Below are 22433 nucleotides of genomic sequence, written 5' to 3'. Positions count from 1 at the left end.
ACTATTCAGATTGCTTGCGAATAAACAGTTTTAATTGCGTTTTTAAGAGAAACTTCATACTTCGTACAATAATTTCGTACGTATACAAACTGAATCTATGGAATTAATTCTAACATTAAATTTATTCTCAAACATTGGCAATACATTTAATGCAAATCGAAGTAGCAAGCATATAATATATTGGGATGGAAGCCGTCATTTACGAATGTGCCAATGGAATGAAATTTAGATCACATAATTTTTAGCATTTTGTGCTTGTTTGGAATGCATTATTTTAAATTTTTTTCTGAAATCACGCCTGGAATTTTTGTAAATATTACTGTTTAAATAAATTTAAGTTATTTGTAGCTGTAAATTGTGTAATTTTCTTTTTAGATTTCAAAAAATATACAAACGCAGTACTATTTTTTAAAAATTGAACGATGATGTATTAATATTTTAGAAATCATATTTGATCTATAAATTTAATTTTCTATAAAATATCACAAAAAATAAAGTTGTTTTATTATTACAATTACGCAATTTAATTGTTGTTATTATTTTTAATAAGAAAGAAATTCCGGCTTAATGATATTACAATATATACAATATATACAATCAAACCTCGGGTTTCGGACGCCTCTGATTACAAATAATTCGATTTACGAACAAATTTAAACCTATAAAGGCTCACTGTCGTTCCTTAATCTCGAGAATGGAATTAGATAGACGAACGTCGAAACCAGATACGGAAAGCTTAGGGGCTGAAAGCCCCAACTAACTATATACGAACTTCCGATGAAAACCGGAAGTAACGTTATTTCAATTCAAAACTTTACCTCCGAAGGGAGTTAGATGATCGGCACGACTCTATTCGTAACAGGAAAAGTATGATGTAAGGGGAAGACACTACTAATTTGAGGTGGAGAGCATATATTTTAAATTAAATAAATTAAAAATATGTTTAAAAATTGCAGACGGCATTGTGACGATGTCACAATAAATAATTGTTGCTCGTTTAAATTATATTTCTATGCGCGTTCCAGTAAGATTCTGATCTTCCGTACTCATTAATTGCCATTCGCGTAATGTAAATGACATTCACGAATTCGTGTTTAAAAATGTGCTTAACTCAAATTAAATAACAAAAATGTATTAATATATAATAATATAATATATATTATAACATCAATAATTAATATTTACTAATACTAGGTAACCAATTAATTAAAACTAAAAATAATAGTTAAAACTTTGGCCTTTACACTGAAACTAAAAATAAAATCAATTAATTAATTTAAATTAAAATTTAAATCAAAGCAGTTGAAAAGTAATGTTCCGGAAATTGTGAATAAATTACTTGTAGTCTGTCTTGATTGATTTTCGTTATACTGTATTTCATCCAGGCAGTCGGAGTTTAGTCTCCCATTTATTGCACTTTTTTTTAAAGAGTTGGTTTCGGTTTCGGTTGGTGGTGATGGAATATTTTGCTTTTAATATACATGCATTTATAATATATATAGATATAGATAATATTATATTGCATTTTTAGGAAATTTTATTCATGAAATACAGCTAAAATGGTATTTTTTTTTAAAAAAAGACTTCGTTTTGGGGGTCAGGAACGGATTAATCCGTGTTACATTGTTTCTTATGGGAAAACTTGTTTCGGTTTGAGAACAACTTTTAAGAACGAATTAAGTTCGAAAACCGAACTTTGACTGTATTTTTGAAATATTTGTTTTGTAATATTTTATTTTTAATGTTTTTAAAGGTTTTCATTCATGATAAATTCACAATTTGCAAGAAGTTAAAATAAAAAAAATGTCTTCTGTAATAATTTATTTTATATGTTGATACAATTTAGTTTTATTTTTTAATTTTTATATTTAACAAATAATAACGAATCCCAAATATACTTTATTTTTGAGATTTGTAATTGTTTTTCTCACTTATAAGTTATAATATTAAAAATCATTGTTTAATTCTGTACGTTTTTAATAAAGGCTGCTTCTTTGCTTGTTTTCTAAAATCAACGAAACAATACTCGATTGTAGGATTAGTGAAATAATAATAGAAATTCGACTTACAGGATTCACAATTATTATTTTTTAAGTTATTATTTCATTTTCCGTATTTACTAATTAAAATTTGACCTTTACGTATCACGCTACTAAATTAAGTACTATATAAAATTTTGTAATTTGGATGACAAAACATTTTTTTTTTCTTTTGTTAAAACGAAAGTCATTTCGGTGATTTCTTTACAACTTCTACCTTTTTTTTTTCTGTATAGGAATATTTAACACAAACGTAGAAAAATAAATTAGTTTGTAATTATTTAGTAAAGCAAAATTTTAAGAAAGGAGAAATGATATTTGATATTCGTTATTAAAACCTACATTAAGAGTAGGCCAAGCAAGTTTTTAAGATGCTTAATATGCCAGTTTGTTAATGAGGAAAATTTAATATCCTACGGTTTCATATTTCATGTTTTTTTTTTTTTTTAATGCTATTTGTTATCGCGTTTCTTCCTAGTTTGACCTAGAACAGGTAAGATGTTTTTAAGGTGGTATTTTTAGTTTTTTTCTGGGTGTTGTTAAAAGACGATCTAATTATTTGTCGAAGATTTAAATGCAACTAAATTAAAACTATTACTATAATATTTTAATATTTTTTTAACGTTCGATGTACAAAGATCGTTACACGGCGAATCTTGTAAAATTGGATGATGTTAAATTATCAGTTTAAAAAAAAAAAATATTGAGCAATTACTGTAAAATGTTACAGCAGTTTTTTTCTTTTTTTTTATAATTGCAATACTTGCTTACATTTTTACGTCTTCATTTTCAAATATTTATTTTTTTCATATAATAAATTATTTTTTATATCAAGTTACATAAATTCGTATCCTGTATCTATTTGGCTTAAAGCGAAGTTTCTGACGTTAAGGTGAAGTTTATTATTATTTTTTCTTTATATTTAAATAATGATTTTATAAAATGTACTAGTTTTAATAATTAATTTTGTATAACATATTACAAATTAAGGTCATTTGATGAAAAAATTAATTATTAATTATTATGCAGTGTTGGTTTATAATCTATAAATAGACTGTGTAGCCTATATATATGAACTTACCTATAATATTATTAACGGACAACTTAAATACTCCATATATGTATAATATAATATATATATATTGCTTTTTTACTGGCGTGTTAATGAATTTTATGCTCTTAATTTTTTGATTCAACGAAGATTTCGTAATCTGATCTACTGGTACAACACTTAATTCTATAAAAGACCATAGACAAATGCTTTCGAATAATAGAAAATCTCTTTAAATCCTTAGAAATAAAATCGAAAATTCTCATTTTTTAAAAATATTTTATATATTTATGTAGAAATACTGGAAGGAATCTTATTCTAGATCTTCATATGTTTCATTCCCAAGGATGGTCGGAACCAACTGATAATAATTAGTACACACACGCCGATCTTTGACCTCTGGATTTTCATATCGATTAATGTCTGGTATATAAGCATAAAGTTTTCTCTACATTTATCTCATATCAACTTATTGGTAAAATATAAGCACAAATAACTCGGAATGTTAATTATTGTAAACAAAATGTACATTTTTGTATTATTTTAATTCGATCTTATGTTAATTTGTCATTTGATATTTTCACGAAATGGATGTTAAATTATGAAATCGTTTCCGGTAAGTCTGTTTAAAATCATGTTGACATTATATGATCGAATTTGGAATTTAATGTAAAACATTTTGGAATTTGTAGTCGTCTCTTCATGATGAAACTTGAAAGAATTTCGAGCGAATTAATTTCATCTCGATAGTTTTTACTTTAAGATATATTGATATAATCGGGTTTTGCGTATCTTTTAAAGCGTATTTAATGAGTATCGTAGCCACTTAATAGATCGATAGATGCAACTTTTAATAGGTCATATCTTTTCTTTCATCGTATAAATTATCGTGCGGATACTTTTAAAGGAACGGAATTTTATTTTATTAAAACTCGTTCGATTTCGAATTTTTTGGATGTTTAAGTCTGTTCACTTTAATGTCTTGCATCTCAGTTATCGGCCGGATGATGGACGTTGATAAAACGTAACGCGATAAGAGATCTGGAGGGTGTAGCTTGGTGGTTTTGTTTGCTTTTAAAGGCGACCATGCCGGTCTACGACGTGGAACGTACGTCCGAAAGGATAAACCAGGTTTGTAAATGCTTCTTTGATTAAATAGTTAAATGTTCGACCTTCCAATGAAAATACGTTTGTTGTTTAACACGTGTCTTCTGAATAACCTTTTTAAATGTGTGTTTTTTGAGGTGGAAAAACTTTTAGAATTAATCGCTAAAAGTTGTTTAAATTATTTTAAGAGTTTACTATATTTAGAAAAACATTGTAGATTGTAGCTATATATATAATATTATATATGCTTACATAAAATTTTATTAGAAAAATACTTTTTTCTTATAGGTTTTTAAAATACTTTCGTTTTTTGCAGATTTAATTATCATTTATAATTGAAAACGTTATTTACATTGTGCAGTTTAAATGTGAAATACAGTATATGATTTTAAAATCTTATTATACGGTATTTCATGTTTTTAAGTAATTTAATCACTTAATAAATAAAAATTCTGCTTTATATAAAGTATTTAAATTTTTATTGTGTTTTGGCATGCTTATAGATTAAATTACCATATCTTTTATATGACTTCTCATATATTTTCCACTTTTTATACAATATATTACTTTAGTTTTATGTACAAGTAATAAAAATACCAGTTCTCATCTTACTTATCGCTTCATCTATTTTGTGTTTATAGGATTAGGACAAACAAATGTAAAAGTTTATATAAAAAAATTGATATAGCATGAAATAATTGGCATTTATCCAAAATAATTGTTTAAAATTAGATTGTTTTTTTTTCTTAAATCGTTCGCAATTTTTCACTACTTAGTTTTAAATAAATTGATCTTGCAAATTGTTGACTTTATAATTTGATTTTAATCATTGATTAACTATCTTTATCAGTTGTAGATAATAATATATAAAAAAGTTTAAATAAGGTAAATGAAACATGTTAATAATTAAGGAAAATTGAAAGTTAGAATTTTTTTTATTTATGAATTCAAATTTATGTACAAATCTATATGTTTTTTCCCCTGTAAACAACAAGTAAACCATTTAATTTTGAATAGCAACTTAATTTTTATACTTTAAAAACTATTGAAATTTAACATTTTAATTTATTAAATTTTGATTTTTGAATAAAAGAAAGACTATGTTATATTTTAAAGAAATATTTTTATAAATTTTTTTTTTATGACTCTTTACTTTGTGGACACTAAAAGGGCATCTTTTTATGTCTGTCATGGTTTCGTGGATATAAGATCTAGAATGGGCCAACTAGATATAAGGGATGAGTGGATCAATATATTATGATCAAACCACCTGTAAAAATTTTTGAAATTCTGATCCAAACTCAAATCTGGATTATCAGTGCAGCCAGCTGATGTTCAGCTGGATAAATATTATCCTGTTGATAAATATATAAATAAATAGACTTATTACACTTAAAACCTTTTCAAAAGTTTTAATTAATTAGATTTATTTATAAATGTTTATCTATTCAAATATATATGCTTAAGATATATGAAATGTTTGAAGAACAGATATTAATTCACAAAACAATTTTTATTTTATTTATAAATAGCTTTGAGATGGATTCCAAGTAAATCTATTTAGCTTTTTGCTAATAGTGAGAATTACATTTTTGAAACTATAAAATAAGGGAAATTCACAAATGGAAAGCTTTTATTACTTATATAAAATATAAGCATTTGATCTTTAGACTTAACCTAATATAACAATAAATAAATGTGTAAGAAAATAATGGTGATAATTGAAAAAAGAGAATAGCAGAAAAATGAATAGATGCATTAAAGAATGTGATGAAAATTTGATTTCTAAATTAACTAGTAATGTTTTTGATAGTTACATGTTACTAATGACATAATGCTTCCAGATAAAAATATAACATTGATAATGATATGGATATATCATCTGAAGTAATAAAGACATGAAAATAAATACTCAATAAGTGTTAATTTTATTTGTATTATCTATGTTGATCCCCATATATGAATTTTTAGACTTTTATTATCTATTATTAAAAGTTCTCACTTTGTTAATAAATAACCATATCTAATAGCTTTGTGTGTATGTATGTGCTATAGGTCATTCACGAGAGAATAATAATATGCATGAAGAATAACAACATTAATTTATGATTTGTATATTGATTAAACAGAAATCATTCATGAACATGATGTTTGTATATACAGTTTCACTTCATGAGATGATTGTATATAAAGTTTCACTTCATGCACTTCAATTGTGTTTTTAATAACAAATTCAAAGAAATGTAAATTTGATTGCTCTTTTATTTAGGTATTAGGTATATTTGTATTATTTTTATGTCTGTTTTCTTTCTATCCAAACCAGGAACCCATTTAAAGCATAGACAGTGGCAATCTTTTATTTAAATTACAATATTGATTTCAGGTTTCTCACAATTAGAGGACTTTTTTAAAGTACTTTTACATTATTTAAGTGATGCCAAAGTCTTTTTTTTATCCTCTTGTACATATTTAAACACATGATAATTTTTTATTGTCTCATATATATACATACGTACACATGATATATATATATATATTATATGTGGGGATGGTCAAAAAATTCATGGAAAACACAATAAAATCATACAGATATTTCTGTTTCTTAAAATATTTTCCATTGAAATCAATGGATTTTTTCATTCTAGAAAATCAGTCTGAAAAGCATCCGTGCAAATCCACTTCCAAAAACTTGAGTAACTTTGCTGTCATCACATTCACCAGTTTCTCCTTTGAATCAAACTTCCTTCTTTTAAATTTCTCTTCATCCGTGTGAAGAGAAAGAAGTTGCAAGGTGCCAGGTCTGGCAGATAAGCAGGATATGGAAGCTGGACCTCCCTGCTGGATTCCAAAAACAACTGAGTCACTTTGGCTCTGTGTCTGGGAGCGTTATTGTGATGGATCATGTTCTTGTGTAGCTTGGACCTTGGATGTTCTTCGAGTGATTGAAGCACTTTTCACAGGCAAACAGAAGAGTACCATTCCTCAGTCACTGTAGCACCTTGTTCCAGGATGACAGGTGAAAGGATGCCACAATGGCAGAAAAAACTGCAACCATGACTTTTCCAACACTGTGCTCCCAAAGAAACTTGATGGAGACATCCTTGTCTTCAGCTACCCACTGCTTTCTCTGGTTTTTCATTTCGGGGTCATAATAGTAAGTCCAGGTTTCATCACCTGTCAGTATATTGGTGACTGTTTCTGATGTTCTGCCATTAAATTTCTCCAGCGTAAACTTGCAGAAATTCATATTATCTGCCATATGGTTCAGCTTCAACTGATGAGGTATCCAACATGAACACTTCCTCATATGCAAGTATTCATGAAAGATGGTAATGACTGATCCATGTGAGATTGAGGTTGCATTCCAGCTCTCTGGTACTTACCCATCAATCTTCATCAAACAGGACATTAGAAGCATCAGTGTTATGTGGAATTATCACAGCCCTTGGATGCCCTTCATATTCATTGTCAAGGTTGATGCACCCAGATTGAAAGTGCTGATAACACTTGAATGCAGTAGTCTTGGATGGGGTTTGCTCACAAAGTGCTCATTGAGAGTTTTGAGACATTGCACTGCTGAATCTCCCAGGTGAAACTGCATCAAAATTACAGCTCTCTTGGCACATTCAGTCAAGGAAGGCAAGATAGGCTGGATTTATGCATTTATAGAATGATTGCATGTCTCCATGATTTCAAAACAGGTTGCCATCTTGCATATTAGTTTCAGACCTCTACTGGCACAAATGAAACACTATTGCAAAGCAGCAATTTTAAAAGATATTTTCCATGAATTTTTTGACAACTCTCATATAAAAGGCCACATGAACTTAAAAACTGATATTTTTTTAAAGTTCATGTAACCCCTTATATATATATATATATATATATATATATATAGAACTATTGTTTTTTATTGAAATTATTTTAATGAATTTAAAAAAAACAAAAGCATAAATAATTCATCATTAGAAATGTTATAAAGTCCAAACATGCTAAAATTTGTTCTTGTTCTGTTTTGCTTCGTAAATGCCATTAAAATAAATATTTTTCAGCTTACTATGTATGAAATGAAAGTAAATAATGATTTAACAAATTATGTAGGTTATTACAAAAAGTTTATTATTTTGATGATGATTTTGCAGTTAATCCAAAAACTAAATAATTGAAATCTGTGTAAAAATTAAATATTTCTAGACAAGATTACAGTAAATTATTAAGAAAAGATAAATTTTTTAAAAATAATTTTCATTTCAAAATATAGCTTTTGTAATATAAAAATTTTTTAAAACTACACAATAGAAGCTCTTCTACTAATAAATATTTAACAAAAAGTTTTTGTAAAAATTTGAATAATCTAATTTTTTTTTTTTTTAAACTTGATAATGAATAAGCAGCAAAGATCCAGGAAAAATACTTCATTTTACTTTCCCAGCTGTTATATATAACAGGAAAAGTGTGGTAATCAGTCAGAAATGACCCCCCCCCCAGAGTTTTACGTTTTTGGACTCAGAGAACTTTGAAATGTCAAGAAATGCAAAAAACATTTGGGGTGATTTCTGTATGTGTGTGTGGAGGGCATGATTTTTTTCACCCTCTTCAAAGCTTAATAACTCCTGTGCTTTTTGTTGAAAACTTCTGAAATTTTGCAGGAAGGTTTGTTTATTAGAGGGATTGGTGCTATTAAATTTTGGTGGTTAAAGGTTGAGGTGATAGAAAGATAAGGGGGGGTCATATGTATCTCTAGTAGAGTCAGACTTAATGATGATTTTACTCATTATTAGCATTTACAATTTTATATAAAACCCACCTTTACTCTCAAAATTAAGCTTTTTGTCATTTTATAGTAATCTAAAAACTTTTTCATATTTTTATAATAAAATATCATAACAGATGGCAATGCACATGGAGTTTTAAATGTTTCCAGGAAAGTTAAGCAACATGTTGCTGGATTTTTTATAAAGAAAAGATTAGTTTTGTGATAAAATGTTTATCATCATCTTAAATAAATAAACTCTGAAGTTTCATTTGTGGCTATTTTTATTTTTCTCCTCTATCATTTACATAAAAACAGTAAATTGATAAGTTCAATGCATAGTTTATTACATCTTAGATAATGCAGTAAATTCTATGCACAGTAAGCTAGAACTTCTGTATTTAAGTTTCAAAACACATTTCTTTCTTTTTTCTAGCAAATTCTTTAATTAAGCCAAAAACATTAGTTTATTTGGTTATCTTAAATGGCCATCTTCAGGTTAAGCATATTTGGATGTTTTGAAACTTATAATGCAGTAAAATTTAGTTATTGATTTTATTTCATTAATTAGAATATTCTTATTCCAATTTTTCAAAAAATACATTTTTCAATAGATGATACTTCTAAGCTTGTAGATTATTTGCTTATAGCAATGCTGTTTAGTTAATGATGCTCAAATAACAGTGAAAATACCATTTTAAAATATTCTAAAGATTTATTTAAATATTAAATATTACTAATAAATTTTAATTGATAATTAATTTTCTAAATTCAGTAATAAAACTGACAGATAAAGAATATTTACTTATTATATGCTATTTATTTCATTAATGGTATAAGTAATAATATGCTTTATAGATGCAATACAACCACTCAAAAACTGGGTAAACTTGATACAAAAAATACCAAATAACCAGCAGAAAAAAATTGGGAAGTGCTAACATTTTTGCCTGTGTTGAATGGGTATCCTCAGGCTAAACCCCTTTTATAGCTTAATACATGCAAGTATCTATTGAAAAATACAATAGATTTTCAAATTACATAAAGGCTATGTTATAGGCAAGCCATACATATTTTAAATTTTGCATAATATGAATAAAATTTTACCATTTAAACTAAGAATAATTGTCATAGCTATAGTACATTCTGTGTGTGTGAAAGAAGAAAGAATGAGTAGTTGGAAATAAAGAGCTGATTCATTCAGGCATTCATAGACTTAATTTAGCTTTAGTTCAATAGTTTGTAAGTTTAAAAAGTTGTTTATAAATAGAAATCTTGCTATTAATTATGAATAACAGTAGTAAAGAAAAGTTGTATGTCAACTTATATGGTTACATGGATCTTCTCCATAGCTGATACACCAAGAGAATAGTTGAAGAGTTTAACTATTCTTCAAGGTGTTCGTTGCAATCAATTTTCAGTTGGGGATTTGATGTATGTAAATATTACCATTAAAACTAGCAAAAAGTATTACTAAATTGGGTTTGTAATTTTTAAATTTTGAACATATTTTAAAGAATGTGTACTGATTTTTCTACCATGTTGTTTTAAATATCTATACTATTGTATAGTGTGTAATCCATTGCATAGTGTGATTGCAAATACCATTCAGAATGATGCTCTTGTATAGATTTTGTGTACATATTATTATCATTATTGTGATAATCTTAAAATAAATATAGCATAGTGCATACTGTGTATATATAGACTATGTTAGTGCCCTCCACCCACACACACACAATGCTATATTTACCTCTTATGATATAAAAAAATTATTAGCTAGCAGAAACAATAGCTATAATTGCTATTAAGTACAGAAATCATCACATAAATACTCAGTGACAATATATTCTATAGAACTGACAGAAAAGTTAAATTTAACAATACAGTATTTGTCATATTGACTGAATATTACTGTTTTTATCATGATAGAAATTAAGCAGGACTACCTAATTCTGAAAGTAATTATGATCACTTAGTCAAATTGAGTTTTCTTTTAAATATTTATGGACACAAGTTGTCTGCTTTTGTATTGAGTTAGATTAACTTTAGAGTATTCATTATTACGTATTAAAATTGTAAAAGTACAAAAGTTATTTCAAAGAAATGCAACTTTTGCATTTAAATAATAGCTTGACTTAAATGTGGTGATAAATTAGGAATGAGTGAATAAATAATTCAAAGACTGTTTTCATTAAATAAATCAAATATTAAAATAATCAACCTGATTTGCAGGATTAAAGTTATTAAAGATAACAATAACAATAATACAACATTCCAACAAATACTAATCAAATATTTACTTTAAGCTTTTTTCAAAAATAAAAATTAAATATGATGATGAAATACTTAAACATTTTAAAATCTATTGGTATAGTAATACTAATTATAACTATAACATTAGCGTATAATTGATACAAAAATATAACATTAGTCTGCTTGAGATTTTGAGTTAATTATAGACATTTTTATATTACTATACAAAACAAAAGCAATTAGAATTGAGACTATGCATTGTATTCTTTTAATATTTAATTTGTATTTCAAGCATAATTTTATGCTCTGAAAATGTTATCTGAATTATCTGATTTCAAAGGTTGGTTTCAGTTATTATCATTTACACTTATTTAAAACTAGAGATAAATACCACACCTCCTTTTCAATACAATCAAAATTACATAATGCTTAAAATTGGGCATTGAAAGTAATATGTATAATCTAAATTTCTTATCATTTCTATTGTATGGATTAGTTTATTTACATATTTAAATATTTATGAAAGAAAATTTAATGAACCAATTTTCATTCAATATTTTAATTTTGCTATGTTAATATATACATTTAGAAAATTTTATTGGTTACTCTATCAATTAAGAAGTTTTGACAGTAAAAACAAGTGTCATTTCTTACTCTCTAGATTGTGAATTTGTCCATACATGTTTGCCTATCAAAATTTTTATCCTATTTTTTTTTTCTTCCATAAGTATTCATAATATATTAAAGTTAACTGTTGGAAGCATTCTGACTAGCATTTTATCATTTTAAATTATTATTTGAATTTGGTTTTTATTTATATTTCAAGGTGGATGATGAATTTTGGGATGGCGTATTTCCTCCAGAAAGAGAGATGGATACCGATCTCAAGTATTTTCATTTAGAAGCAAAGACTTTACCAGTAAGTATTATTACAAGTGTAAATAAAATACTCTCTCCTAAGAATGAAGTACAGTATTTAACATTTAAAATACTGTACAATTATTGTAAATATTTTTTGTTGTACTGTTTTCTGCCAATTTATCTTGTAAACAGAAAGGATACTGTATTCACATTAACTACAAGAAAAAATAGATACCGATATGTTTGAAGACTCTCTTAAAACATGAAACAGAATTTGTATTATTCATTTTTAAGTTATAAACAACTTTATAGTTTGAATTTTTTTTTTAATGGCATTTTTAGAAGAGAACATATGTCTTTCATAAGACTCTAAACTGAATTGAAGTTCTATATTAAATAAAAAAATAAACATTAAAAAGTAAAACTGCCATTTTTAAAGTCAAAAATTATCTTTGGATATTATTTTTCTTTTATTTACACAAGTATATTTATCTCATTATTTAACATTTATTGAAAAAATTATTTTCACAATCAAATAATTAAATACCTAAATTTTATTACTTGCCCATGAACAAAATAGTTCTCTCTTAAATTACTTAGTGTATTGGAGACATAGTGCTGTTTTATGTTAGTGTTCATATCTTAACTGATAATTACCGATTGCTTAATGATAAATTGAAGTAGAAGAATGGAAAGTCTTATTTGACTATTCCATTATCATTGGTATCATTTTTTTGTTTTAATCTTTATTGTTTGCCTTAGATATTTACTATCATTTGTCTACACTTTCTATTGTAATAATGTAATTAATATATCAGATTATAAGGAAAAATTTTTTGTTTGAATTTACTTTGTAACAGGATTCAAAGTGTTTTTTGCTTGAACAATAATCCTGAAAATTTTTGATATTCTGAAGACAAATCAGTACTCCAGAAACATTAAGTTAGTACTTTTTTTTGAAGAAAATTTTTATATAAATCATGAATTATCTTGATTCATTATACACAAAATATACAGGGTGAGGCAGAAAGGATGGACATTTTTGAAATGGCTAGAACTCACCACGAGTTAGAGTGGCAGATTTGTGGCAGATAGTGTGAAAGTAGCGAGGTCTTAGCATTGTCTTTTCAGTTGAAGGGACGAAGCCATGGACGATAGAACACTGTGTGTTTGCATATGACCAAGAAAACGGTTGTACACAAAGGGGATTATTCAGTCATACACATCTCATTAGAATATGTTTCTGCATCCTTGCATACAGTGGAAACGTATCCCATCAGATGTTTGTGGTTTCAACAGGATGGGGCAATGACCCACACAGCTAGAACATCAATTGATGTTATTCGTTGTCTCTTCCGTATTCGCCTCCGGGTTCAGTGACATTCATTAGCGAGGTTGCAGCCGAAGTTTTCAATGTGAAAACGTGTACGTCGGACATTCAGTGCAGCCTTCCTGTAAGCCTAGAAGTTTGACAATGGTGTTTGGAACATTAGTGGAATCATGCTCGACGTTCCAAATGCCACTGTTAAACTTCTAGGCTTACAGGATGGCGGTGCTGAATGTCCAATATACACGTTTTAGCATTGAAAACTTTGGCCACAACCTTGCTATTGGCCTCCTCATTCGCCCAATCTATCCATGCAATTATTTCTTGTAGGAACACCTCAAGGCACATGTCTATGAGCATAAGCCCATTCTTTGCAAGAACTGAAGGAAGCTATTTGCATGGAAGTTGCCAAAATTGCCTCCAGAAATGCATCACAGATAACAAACACCACATATGAGATGTTGTTTACTACACTTGATTCTGTAAAATGCTATTTCAATACTAACTCACATCTTCCAACAAATATCTTTTGTAGTAACAATTACAGATGATGTGATTTTTTTAAAACACGTCTATCCTTTTTGCCCCACCCTGTATAATCACAAACTCGACTTACAGCAATATTCTGTATACTGTTTTATTCCTATTAAAGTCCACCAGGCTTAGTAGAAAGTCTATTTTTTAGATTCTTATTTACTGCATACTAATGCTGTTTTATGTCAATGTTCATATCTTAGCAGATAACTGTCAATTACTTAATGATAAACTAAAGTAGACAAATGGAAGGTCTTACATGACTATTGTGAATCTGTATCAATAATAACAAAATAAAGATTTTTAAAAAATTATATGGTAAAATTGCACATGAAGTATGAAATAGTTTTTAAAGCATTTCTATTATTGGCACTTTTAATAGTTCTGCATGGGAATAATCTACATTTATACAATTTTTTGACTAATCTTGTTTCTTTACAAGATATTTCAAGATATTTGTGTGTTCACAAAATTTGAAAGTAAGTCTCAAAAATATTCATAAAGAATGAATTTAGCAACAATATAAGATTCAGAATTTAATAAATTGTCTACTTATAGCTTCTTACTATCAATATATTCCTGAGTCAAAGTTATTATTAGTTACATAGTTTGAAAATTTCAACAACTAACAGATTTATTATTTATTACAGAAATTTTAATTTTCAAAAAATAAATTATATTTTATCATCAGAACAAGTTAGTAACTATTAAATTATTGTGACAATCTTAATAGCTTCTTTCATTTTAAAACATATTTATTTTATATGCATAATGAAAAATCTTTAATGCATTAAAAAAATTTTGGTGTTCATTTTCTGTAATAAACGTTTAAAAATATCTGCATCATAAAAAAATAGTTTTTGTATTTTAAGATATTATTATAGAAAAAATTGTTTTATTATTAAATCTGTTAATAATAAAAATTATTAAGGTAACAAATGTGCTTTTTTTTTAATAAACAGTGAATTAATATTTGATGATGTATTCAGGACCAGCTTGTCCATTAAGCACTTCAGAGTTAGTGGCCAAATTTGTGGGCAGCAGAATTTGAAATTTTATGTGACAGGGTAATGATGGGAATGTTCTTATTAAAATGTCAATTGGTTTTAAATTCTGTTAGAAATTCATCATCTCTCAACTTCAACCTATGGCAATAAATAGTACTTTAAACAAGAAATAATTTCAGTAATTATAATGTAAAATAGTAATTCTCAAAATGCTTCATAAGATTTAATTTTTATTCAAAAATGTTTGTAATTATGTAGTACTTTAGTTAAATTGAAGAAATTTCTTAGATTTGCATTTTAAGAATATATATTTTATAACATATTGCAGCTAGTGACCAATTTGTCAGAACCTTTTAATTTTACCGAGTCGCTCAGCAAAGTATCCTCATCTTGCCCACCCATTCTGTCTCAAATAAAACAGGAACCGCTAACTCTTACCGACAGAGAAATAACAGCATTAGCTAAAGACAGACAGAAGAAAGATAATCATAACATGAGTATGTAATCAGACTAACAGCATTTTTTAAAATTTATTTATATTATTTGCAAAAATTTGTATAAACTGATCAGTAATTATTTTTATAGTTGAAAGGAGAAGGAGATTCAACATAAATGACAGAATTAAAGAATTGGGTACTCTTCTTCCAAAAATGAGTGATCCGTAAGTGTTTATATATGTATAGCTCACTAATTATATTCTTATATTAATTAAAATTTAAGCTGATTTTAAGATTTAAAATTTTGTGTGTATTACATAAAGGACTAACCATTAATTTCATGTACAGTTTTGGAGTCACCTTTGACTCCCTCCTTTTCTTTTGTGTACAGTGATGTACTTTTGGCGACTTCTTCCCCTTTAGTTACTTGTGCAATACTTCATGTTATCCTCTGAACTTGAACCATTGAATAAACAAAAGTTCTGTAAACATTTTCTTAAGTTAACTGATAGTTTGTTCACGTAATCAGTAAGTTGGCTTATAAGAACAGATTCAGGTGCCACTAATACCATTAAAAAAATCTAGCAATGAGTTACATAACTTTCTTTGTTGTTATGAGGTTTTATTTAAAAAAAAAAATAACTTTTATATTATTAATCATAATAAATTTGTGTGCATATGTCACCATTTGTTATAAAATACAGTCAAACCTGTTTTTATGTGGGGGATAGGGACCACATAAAAGAAAATGCATAAAAAAAATCGCGAAAACTTCACGAGTGGCTATAAAAAATAGTTTTAGCAACACAATTAAAAAAATATTTTTTTTATGCTGTGAATAGGGACCGCATAAAAAAAGTCTCACGTAGAAAATAACTCGAAACCGTACGAAATAACTAGGAATTGCTTTTTTAACTCCTTGGGCCTTTTTCTGCAACACCTAATGGGGAAAAAAATCCTCTAAGAATTTTAATTTTTATATTAATTAATTATTTCCACTTAAATAGGAATCTAACATTAAAAAGTTAAAAATAATCGTTAAATAATGATTTTATTTGATAACACTTCCTGCAGCTATATTTATTTCATTTAACAAGGCGTGAAATTTCACACCTGCAGTCTAAAGCTGGAGGGGAGCTAACTTACTGCATCTGTTCAAATATAACATAATATTTATGGTTTTTATTCTATTAAAATAAGAGGGGACAGAAATAAACGTATGAGAAAAAAATTTTACTGAATAAAAAATGAAAAAACCTGCTGATGTCATAGAAAACAACCAATAGAGTTTTTAAAAATTAAAAAAAAATATTTAAAAAAAAATTTTAATATTTTTTTTGGAGTCAATTATGTTCGAATTTGATTGAAATTTTCATATACCGCACAAATAAAAATCGCACAGAAAAAGACCGCACAAAAACAGGTTTGACTGTATTTTAATAACCAAGTCTCATATTTTTAATTATTCTAAAGTAGCAAAAGGCTTAATTTTGAGGGTAGTTATGAGTTTTATAAAAAAAATTGTAAATGCTAATGAATAAAATCTTCATTAAGTCCAATCCCTCAAGATGTGACACATATCACCCATCTATTTCCCCATCCCCACAACTACCAAAATTTAATAGCACAAATGCTTATTATACACAAATTAACATGCCAAATTTTGTTTCCTAATCTTTACTCCATCTTTAGATATTAAATGAAATGGATGCCAACACAGGAATTTTTTTCCTTTTTACTTTTCCTGCTGTTATGTATTTATAACAAGGAGAAGTATTGGAATCTTGTCAAATTTGACCCTCTGAGTTTTTTATGCAAATCTCCATGTTTTGAGAGCTCCTGAACCCAAAAAGTAAAAAAAAAAGATAACATATTCTCATGGAATTTCTTGTCCATTTTGTTTAATATCTCGGGATGGGTACAGAATTAAGCTTTTTTTTTTTTACATTTTATAATAATTAAAAAGAAAATTTTTCTAACAAAATCTCATATATAACAGATGTAATAAATAAAATTGTGTGTGGTGCCAATTATTTAAAAAATAACTTTTATATTATTAAAATCTCATAACAGCTGGAAAATTTATGCCACTTATTTTTTTTTTTTGACGTTTTGGGTTTGCATTCAAATTTTGACCCAATTACTTTACTTTCCTTGTTATGTGTAAATAGTATGCCTTGACCCTTTCCTTCTCCATTGTGTACAATGATGTACAGCACCTTTCACAACTCCCTCCCCTTAAACTGTACATATAATTAGAGAACAACTGATAACTAATGTATTTCATTTAAGCCTAAAAATATTTTTAGTTATTAAATAAACTCTGAAAAATATAATTTTAGATAATTAGATAGAATAAAATATTTAAAATTTTTTAGTTCTCATTATCAAAAAAAAAACCTGAATGAAATTCAAATTTGATTTTTTCAGTCGCATTATTTTGATTATCTAATGCAGGATGGCCCAAAGTCAATTAACCATTGTAAAGACTAAATTACTGTCTTAATCAAACATTTTTATGTTAAGACTACAAAAATTATTCAAAATGAGATGTGTTAGCTATGCATTACACAATTGAGACTGGAATATTTAAAGAGAGCATAGGCCAATGACCTGAATATACCTCATACTTCAGATCTTAACTTAATCTTAATTCCTTCAAATACTAACAAATTTGTCCTTGTTACTGTAGATCAGTGGTTCCCAACCTTTTCTAGGATGCGGAACACTTTTGTGAGCAATTTTCTTTAGCGGAACACTTACTTAAGTTAATATGAAATACATAAGCTTGCCATCAGTTATTTGATTAGAATTGAGCAGTTATAATTCAAAATCTCTACTCATATTATTAACACCAATTCTAAGACAGGAAAAAATATATCTAAATAACTTTAATGGGAAACTTGTGCCTGATGTTTTTTTACATATTTCATTCGGTTTTTTCATTACCTTTACCTTATTCGAAGCAGTAGTACACTCCATAAGTACGAGTCGTACACATATATTTAAGTTTATGAAAATTTTATGATTTTAATTTTTTTATATTCAGTGGCTCGAATACGATTGTACACTTTCCGATTTGCGACTAAATCTGCAGAACACTTGGAAGATGCATATGGAACACCAGTGTTCCGCGGAACACCAGTTGGGAACCACTGCTGTAGATCATAGCAGTCCAAACAAAATTCATGAAATGTACTGTACATAAATTACAACTTTTTTAGTCTTACAGAAAGAAACAATTGATTTGAATTGATGTGAAGGCAGACCAGTCACCAAATGATTCAGGTGTTCTTGGGACAGATTGGTCCACTCTTTTTTCAGTGCAATTATGTTCATCCTTAAAGTTTGGATATGTGTATACTATTTACAAATTTCTAGAAGAAACAGATAACTATAACAGAGTTAAAAAATAACTCATATTGTCAAAGAACTATGCACTAAGCAAGCTGTTTTTGATGGTTCATCAAAGAATAAAACAGAAGATTTTTAATTTCTTAGTTTCTCCCTCAATAAAATATTTAAACTTTATCTTAACTTTCATAAGTAGAAGCTATTGGTATGAATTATTTTATACTTTACAGCTAAGATTAATATAAAAATTAAACAAATGCTTATCACATAAAACTTTTTTAAAAATGTTCTTTTAAATTGATATAGTATGAATGATAATAAAAAATATGATCATTGCAGTTTTTTATATCAGATGCACATTAAAATAATTGGAATTTTAATGTGCATCTGATTGGAGATTTGAACTCATCATTGATATTATCTTAAGTTTCCTAGGTTTTTTGTAATGCCTATGATTAATTTTTTCTGTGCTTTACAAAAAATTTCTGTTAGTTGTAATAATTAAGATTATACAGAAATTTTTATGGCAATATCACTTTAATAAGTTATCATGGATTATGATCAGAGCCTCAGAAATCTTCATGCATAGCTTGATATAGATATGATGGGCTCTGTAGCTCATCTGGTTGTCCTAATGTAGGCTTGGCTGAATTTGTAATGAAAAAGGCATTCTTAGTGTCCACAGAATAGAAAGAGGAAGAAGACTATAATAATCAGAATATGTTATATATATAAATTTTTTTTTTATAAAAAAAACTCTAAAAATAAAAATTTTAGGTTAAAATTCAAGTAAAACTACTCTTTTGTATCCAATTTCGAGTGATTTAACTAGGGTGCAAATAATTAACGAAAAGGTTCTATACTTCATATTTATTTATGAAGTTTTTGGTTGAAGTATAGAACCTTTTCGTTAATTATTTGCACCCTAGTTAAATCACTCGAAATTGGATACAAAAGAGTAGTTTTACTTGAATTTTAACCTAAAATTTTTATTTTTTTTAAAAAAAGATTTTTGATATAATACTGATTCCATTGATTTTTACTCCTTATCTTACATATTTTGCAAATAAATTGAGTGAAATTTTTAAAATTTTAGCTATTTTGAACTGGTGAAGGATTTGCGGCAGAATAAAGGAACGATACTGAAAGCTACAGTGGATTACATGAGATGTCTAAAACAGGATGTACAGAAAATACCCATTGTGGAAGAACAGAATCGACAATTAGAACAAAATAACAAAAGACTACTCCTTCGAATACAGGTATTTCCACACTCAATTTGATATTTTTGTTTGAGTAAATAACAACATATTTTTGATATACAGTAGTGAACCGAAAATCGGAATCAATTGGGGACTGGGGTTGTTCAGATTAGGGATTTGTTCCGATTACGGTTTATGTACGAAAAAATATATTAACCTGTCCGATGTTCAAATTTTTCTCCGTTGCGTGTTGCTTCCTGTTGAATTTTTGTCGATTTTAAGCCTAACGAAAATTTTTATAATAATAATCGAGGCTATCATATCGTTAAAAATTATTTCTTCATTTTGTACAAACAAAAGAAATATATTGAAGAATATAAAAACATGAAAATTATACTTTAGAAGTAAATCTAATATCAAAAACATTCGATTCAGCATGACACAGTCCGACTGAAAACCGTGCCGATTACTGGCGATTCCGATTACCGGGGTGCCGATTTACGAGTCTTTACTGTATTATAATACAGACAATTAATTTGAAGACTATGATATTTGTTATCAGATTATATTAATTGAATTCAAACTATTATAGTATTTTTGAAATAATAGAACATTTGCAAAAAATCTGTAAAACTGTCTGTGATTGGTTGAAAGTTTTCCAGAAAATTGCTTCAAAAATTTAAGTAGATAGCTTATTTACTAATCAGCTATTAGTTTGGGCTAATTTGTAAATTTTTTCTATATTCAAGTCTTGCAGTAATATATATTTAAATACATATAATTTAGCAAACCAAAACACCATGTTTTAATAATTATTATTAAATTGATGAAGAGCAATGGAACATGTCTCTCTGTATTATATATTAGAATTTCAATTATTATTGGGATGAGTATTTAAATAAGTGTAGTGTAGGAATATTGAAGAATCCTATCTGTGCATTGTGTAATGTGTAATGTGTAGTGAAGCATAGTCAAAAATGAACCAAACTTTTTGAACATCTCATGTAATATATTTAATATCTTTATTGTACAGAATTTTATATATATTTTTTTTTATGTATTCAGGAACTGGAAATCCTACTTCGTCAAAATGGTATTCCAATCAAGAACTGTACATGGCAACCCTCAAGTTCTGCTGATTTAAATGCAATTATACAGGAATCATTTGGCACACAATCAAGCAATCATTTAATAGATGCCAAAAATGACAGTACATCACAGAGCCCAAGTTCTGGACTTGGATCAGTGCCAAGCATGAGTCCTGCCTTACCATACATAACAGATGACTTTCTCATGGAAGAAGAAATGAATGATCCCATATTAACTTCTCATAATTTTAGGAAAGACATTTGTTTCTCAGAAACTGCAGACCTGATAATATGAATGTGAATTTACAACCATAATTGATATTAATGTGTTTTGAAAAAAAAAAAAGAAAAACTTGTTAAATATTTGCTTGTTAGAGAAAATCTAATTTTAGATTTGTTTTTTCACTGTTTGAGAGATATGAAATAACAAGTATATATTAGTGTACAAAAAAGACGAAGGTTTCAAATTCCATGTTTTTTTTATATGAGAATGATTAAATTTTTTATCATGTGTAGAAATTCCTATGATGGAATTTTGAGAAATTTTATCAAAGCCACTGGGCATATGTTTTTTGTACACAAAAGAACTGTTAAAATTTAAATAATCATCAATAACTTATTAGACACTTGTGTTTTCAGCTTTTATAAATTATCATTCTTTTTTAACTAGATTTATGTAACAAATGTGTCAAAAGTTACTTTTGTTTGCATTCTGTATATTTTATATTTTAAAAAAATATACAGAATTTTCGCATGTAGAAATAAAGAAGTAATGTTTCATCTTTTCTCGTGATTGCTTAAGTAAGATTTCTTGTTCAATATACATCCCTACATCAAAATATCAATTGGTCCAAATTAAAGCAACATCTGCATGACCCATGAAGAATTTAACTTTGATTGATCAATACAGTCACATGAGCTTTTTCTGGAATATCCTATTTGACATTTTAAAAAATTGCAACTTTGTCTTTTGACTAATTAGCAAAATTTATGATATTTAGTATCTATTTGTTAATAACTGAACTGATTTGAAGCAGTTATATTAGTATATCATTTCTTATAAAATTTCTTGTATCTGTTTTTCCAGGTTTGACATAATGTTGCATGCCATTTTTGTGATAGAACAAATTATTGTGACTTATCTCTATTACAAACTTACAGGTTTGTAATAGCGAAAATTTATCAAATGCTAAAAAAAGAAAATTACACAATCCTGAGAGAGCTAAAAATGTAGAATGTTTTTATTAAAAAAAAGTATCTGTAAGTAAAAGGATTAATATAAATTGTAATTTTTAAGAGGCATTCTTAAGTATAATTTATGTTGATATCATGTATATATGTAAATACGTACTAATTAATTCCTAAAAATAAATGTCGCTGAATATAATATGACAGTTTTGAAACATTAACTGGTGCT

The 22433-nt window shown here is 27.2% G+C and overlaps 1 protein-coding gene across 2 annotated transcripts in view; it reads left to right on the top strand.

Moving 5' to 3' along the window:
- The window catches only part of LOC136969357 (microphthalmia-associated transcription factor-like), a 65565-nt gene extending 43573 nt beyond the window's left edge, over nucleotides 1-21992 (top strand). For both annotated transcript variants that reach the window (XM_067263484.1, XM_067263486.1), the window contains 5 exons: nucleotides 12033-12125; nucleotides 15264-15432; nucleotides 15521-15596; nucleotides 19823-19988; nucleotides 20994-21992. In XM_067263484.1, the coding sequence (XP_067119585.1) occupies nucleotides 12033-12125; nucleotides 15264-15432; nucleotides 15521-15596; nucleotides 19823-19988; nucleotides 20994-21311 (822 nt within the window). In that variant the 3' untranslated portion in view covers nucleotides 21312-21992. The remainder of the gene's footprint in view (nucleotides 1-12032; nucleotides 12126-15263; nucleotides 15433-15520; nucleotides 15597-19822; nucleotides 19989-20993) is intronic.
- The last annotated feature ends 441 nt before the right edge of the window (nucleotides 21993-22433 follow it).

Source organism: Centruroides vittatus, unplaced genomic scaffold (assembly GCF_030686945.1).
Source record: "Centruroides vittatus isolate TY-2023 unplaced genomic scaffold, ASM3068694v2 contig_1777, whole genome shotgun sequence".
In the NCBI taxonomy this organism is placed as follows: domain Eukaryota; kingdom Metazoa; phylum Arthropoda; class Arachnida; order Scorpiones; family Buthidae; genus Centruroides; species Centruroides vittatus.
The sequence above is the reverse complement of the archived record's forward strand: the minus strand, read 5'-3'. Positions and strand labels throughout refer to the sequence as shown.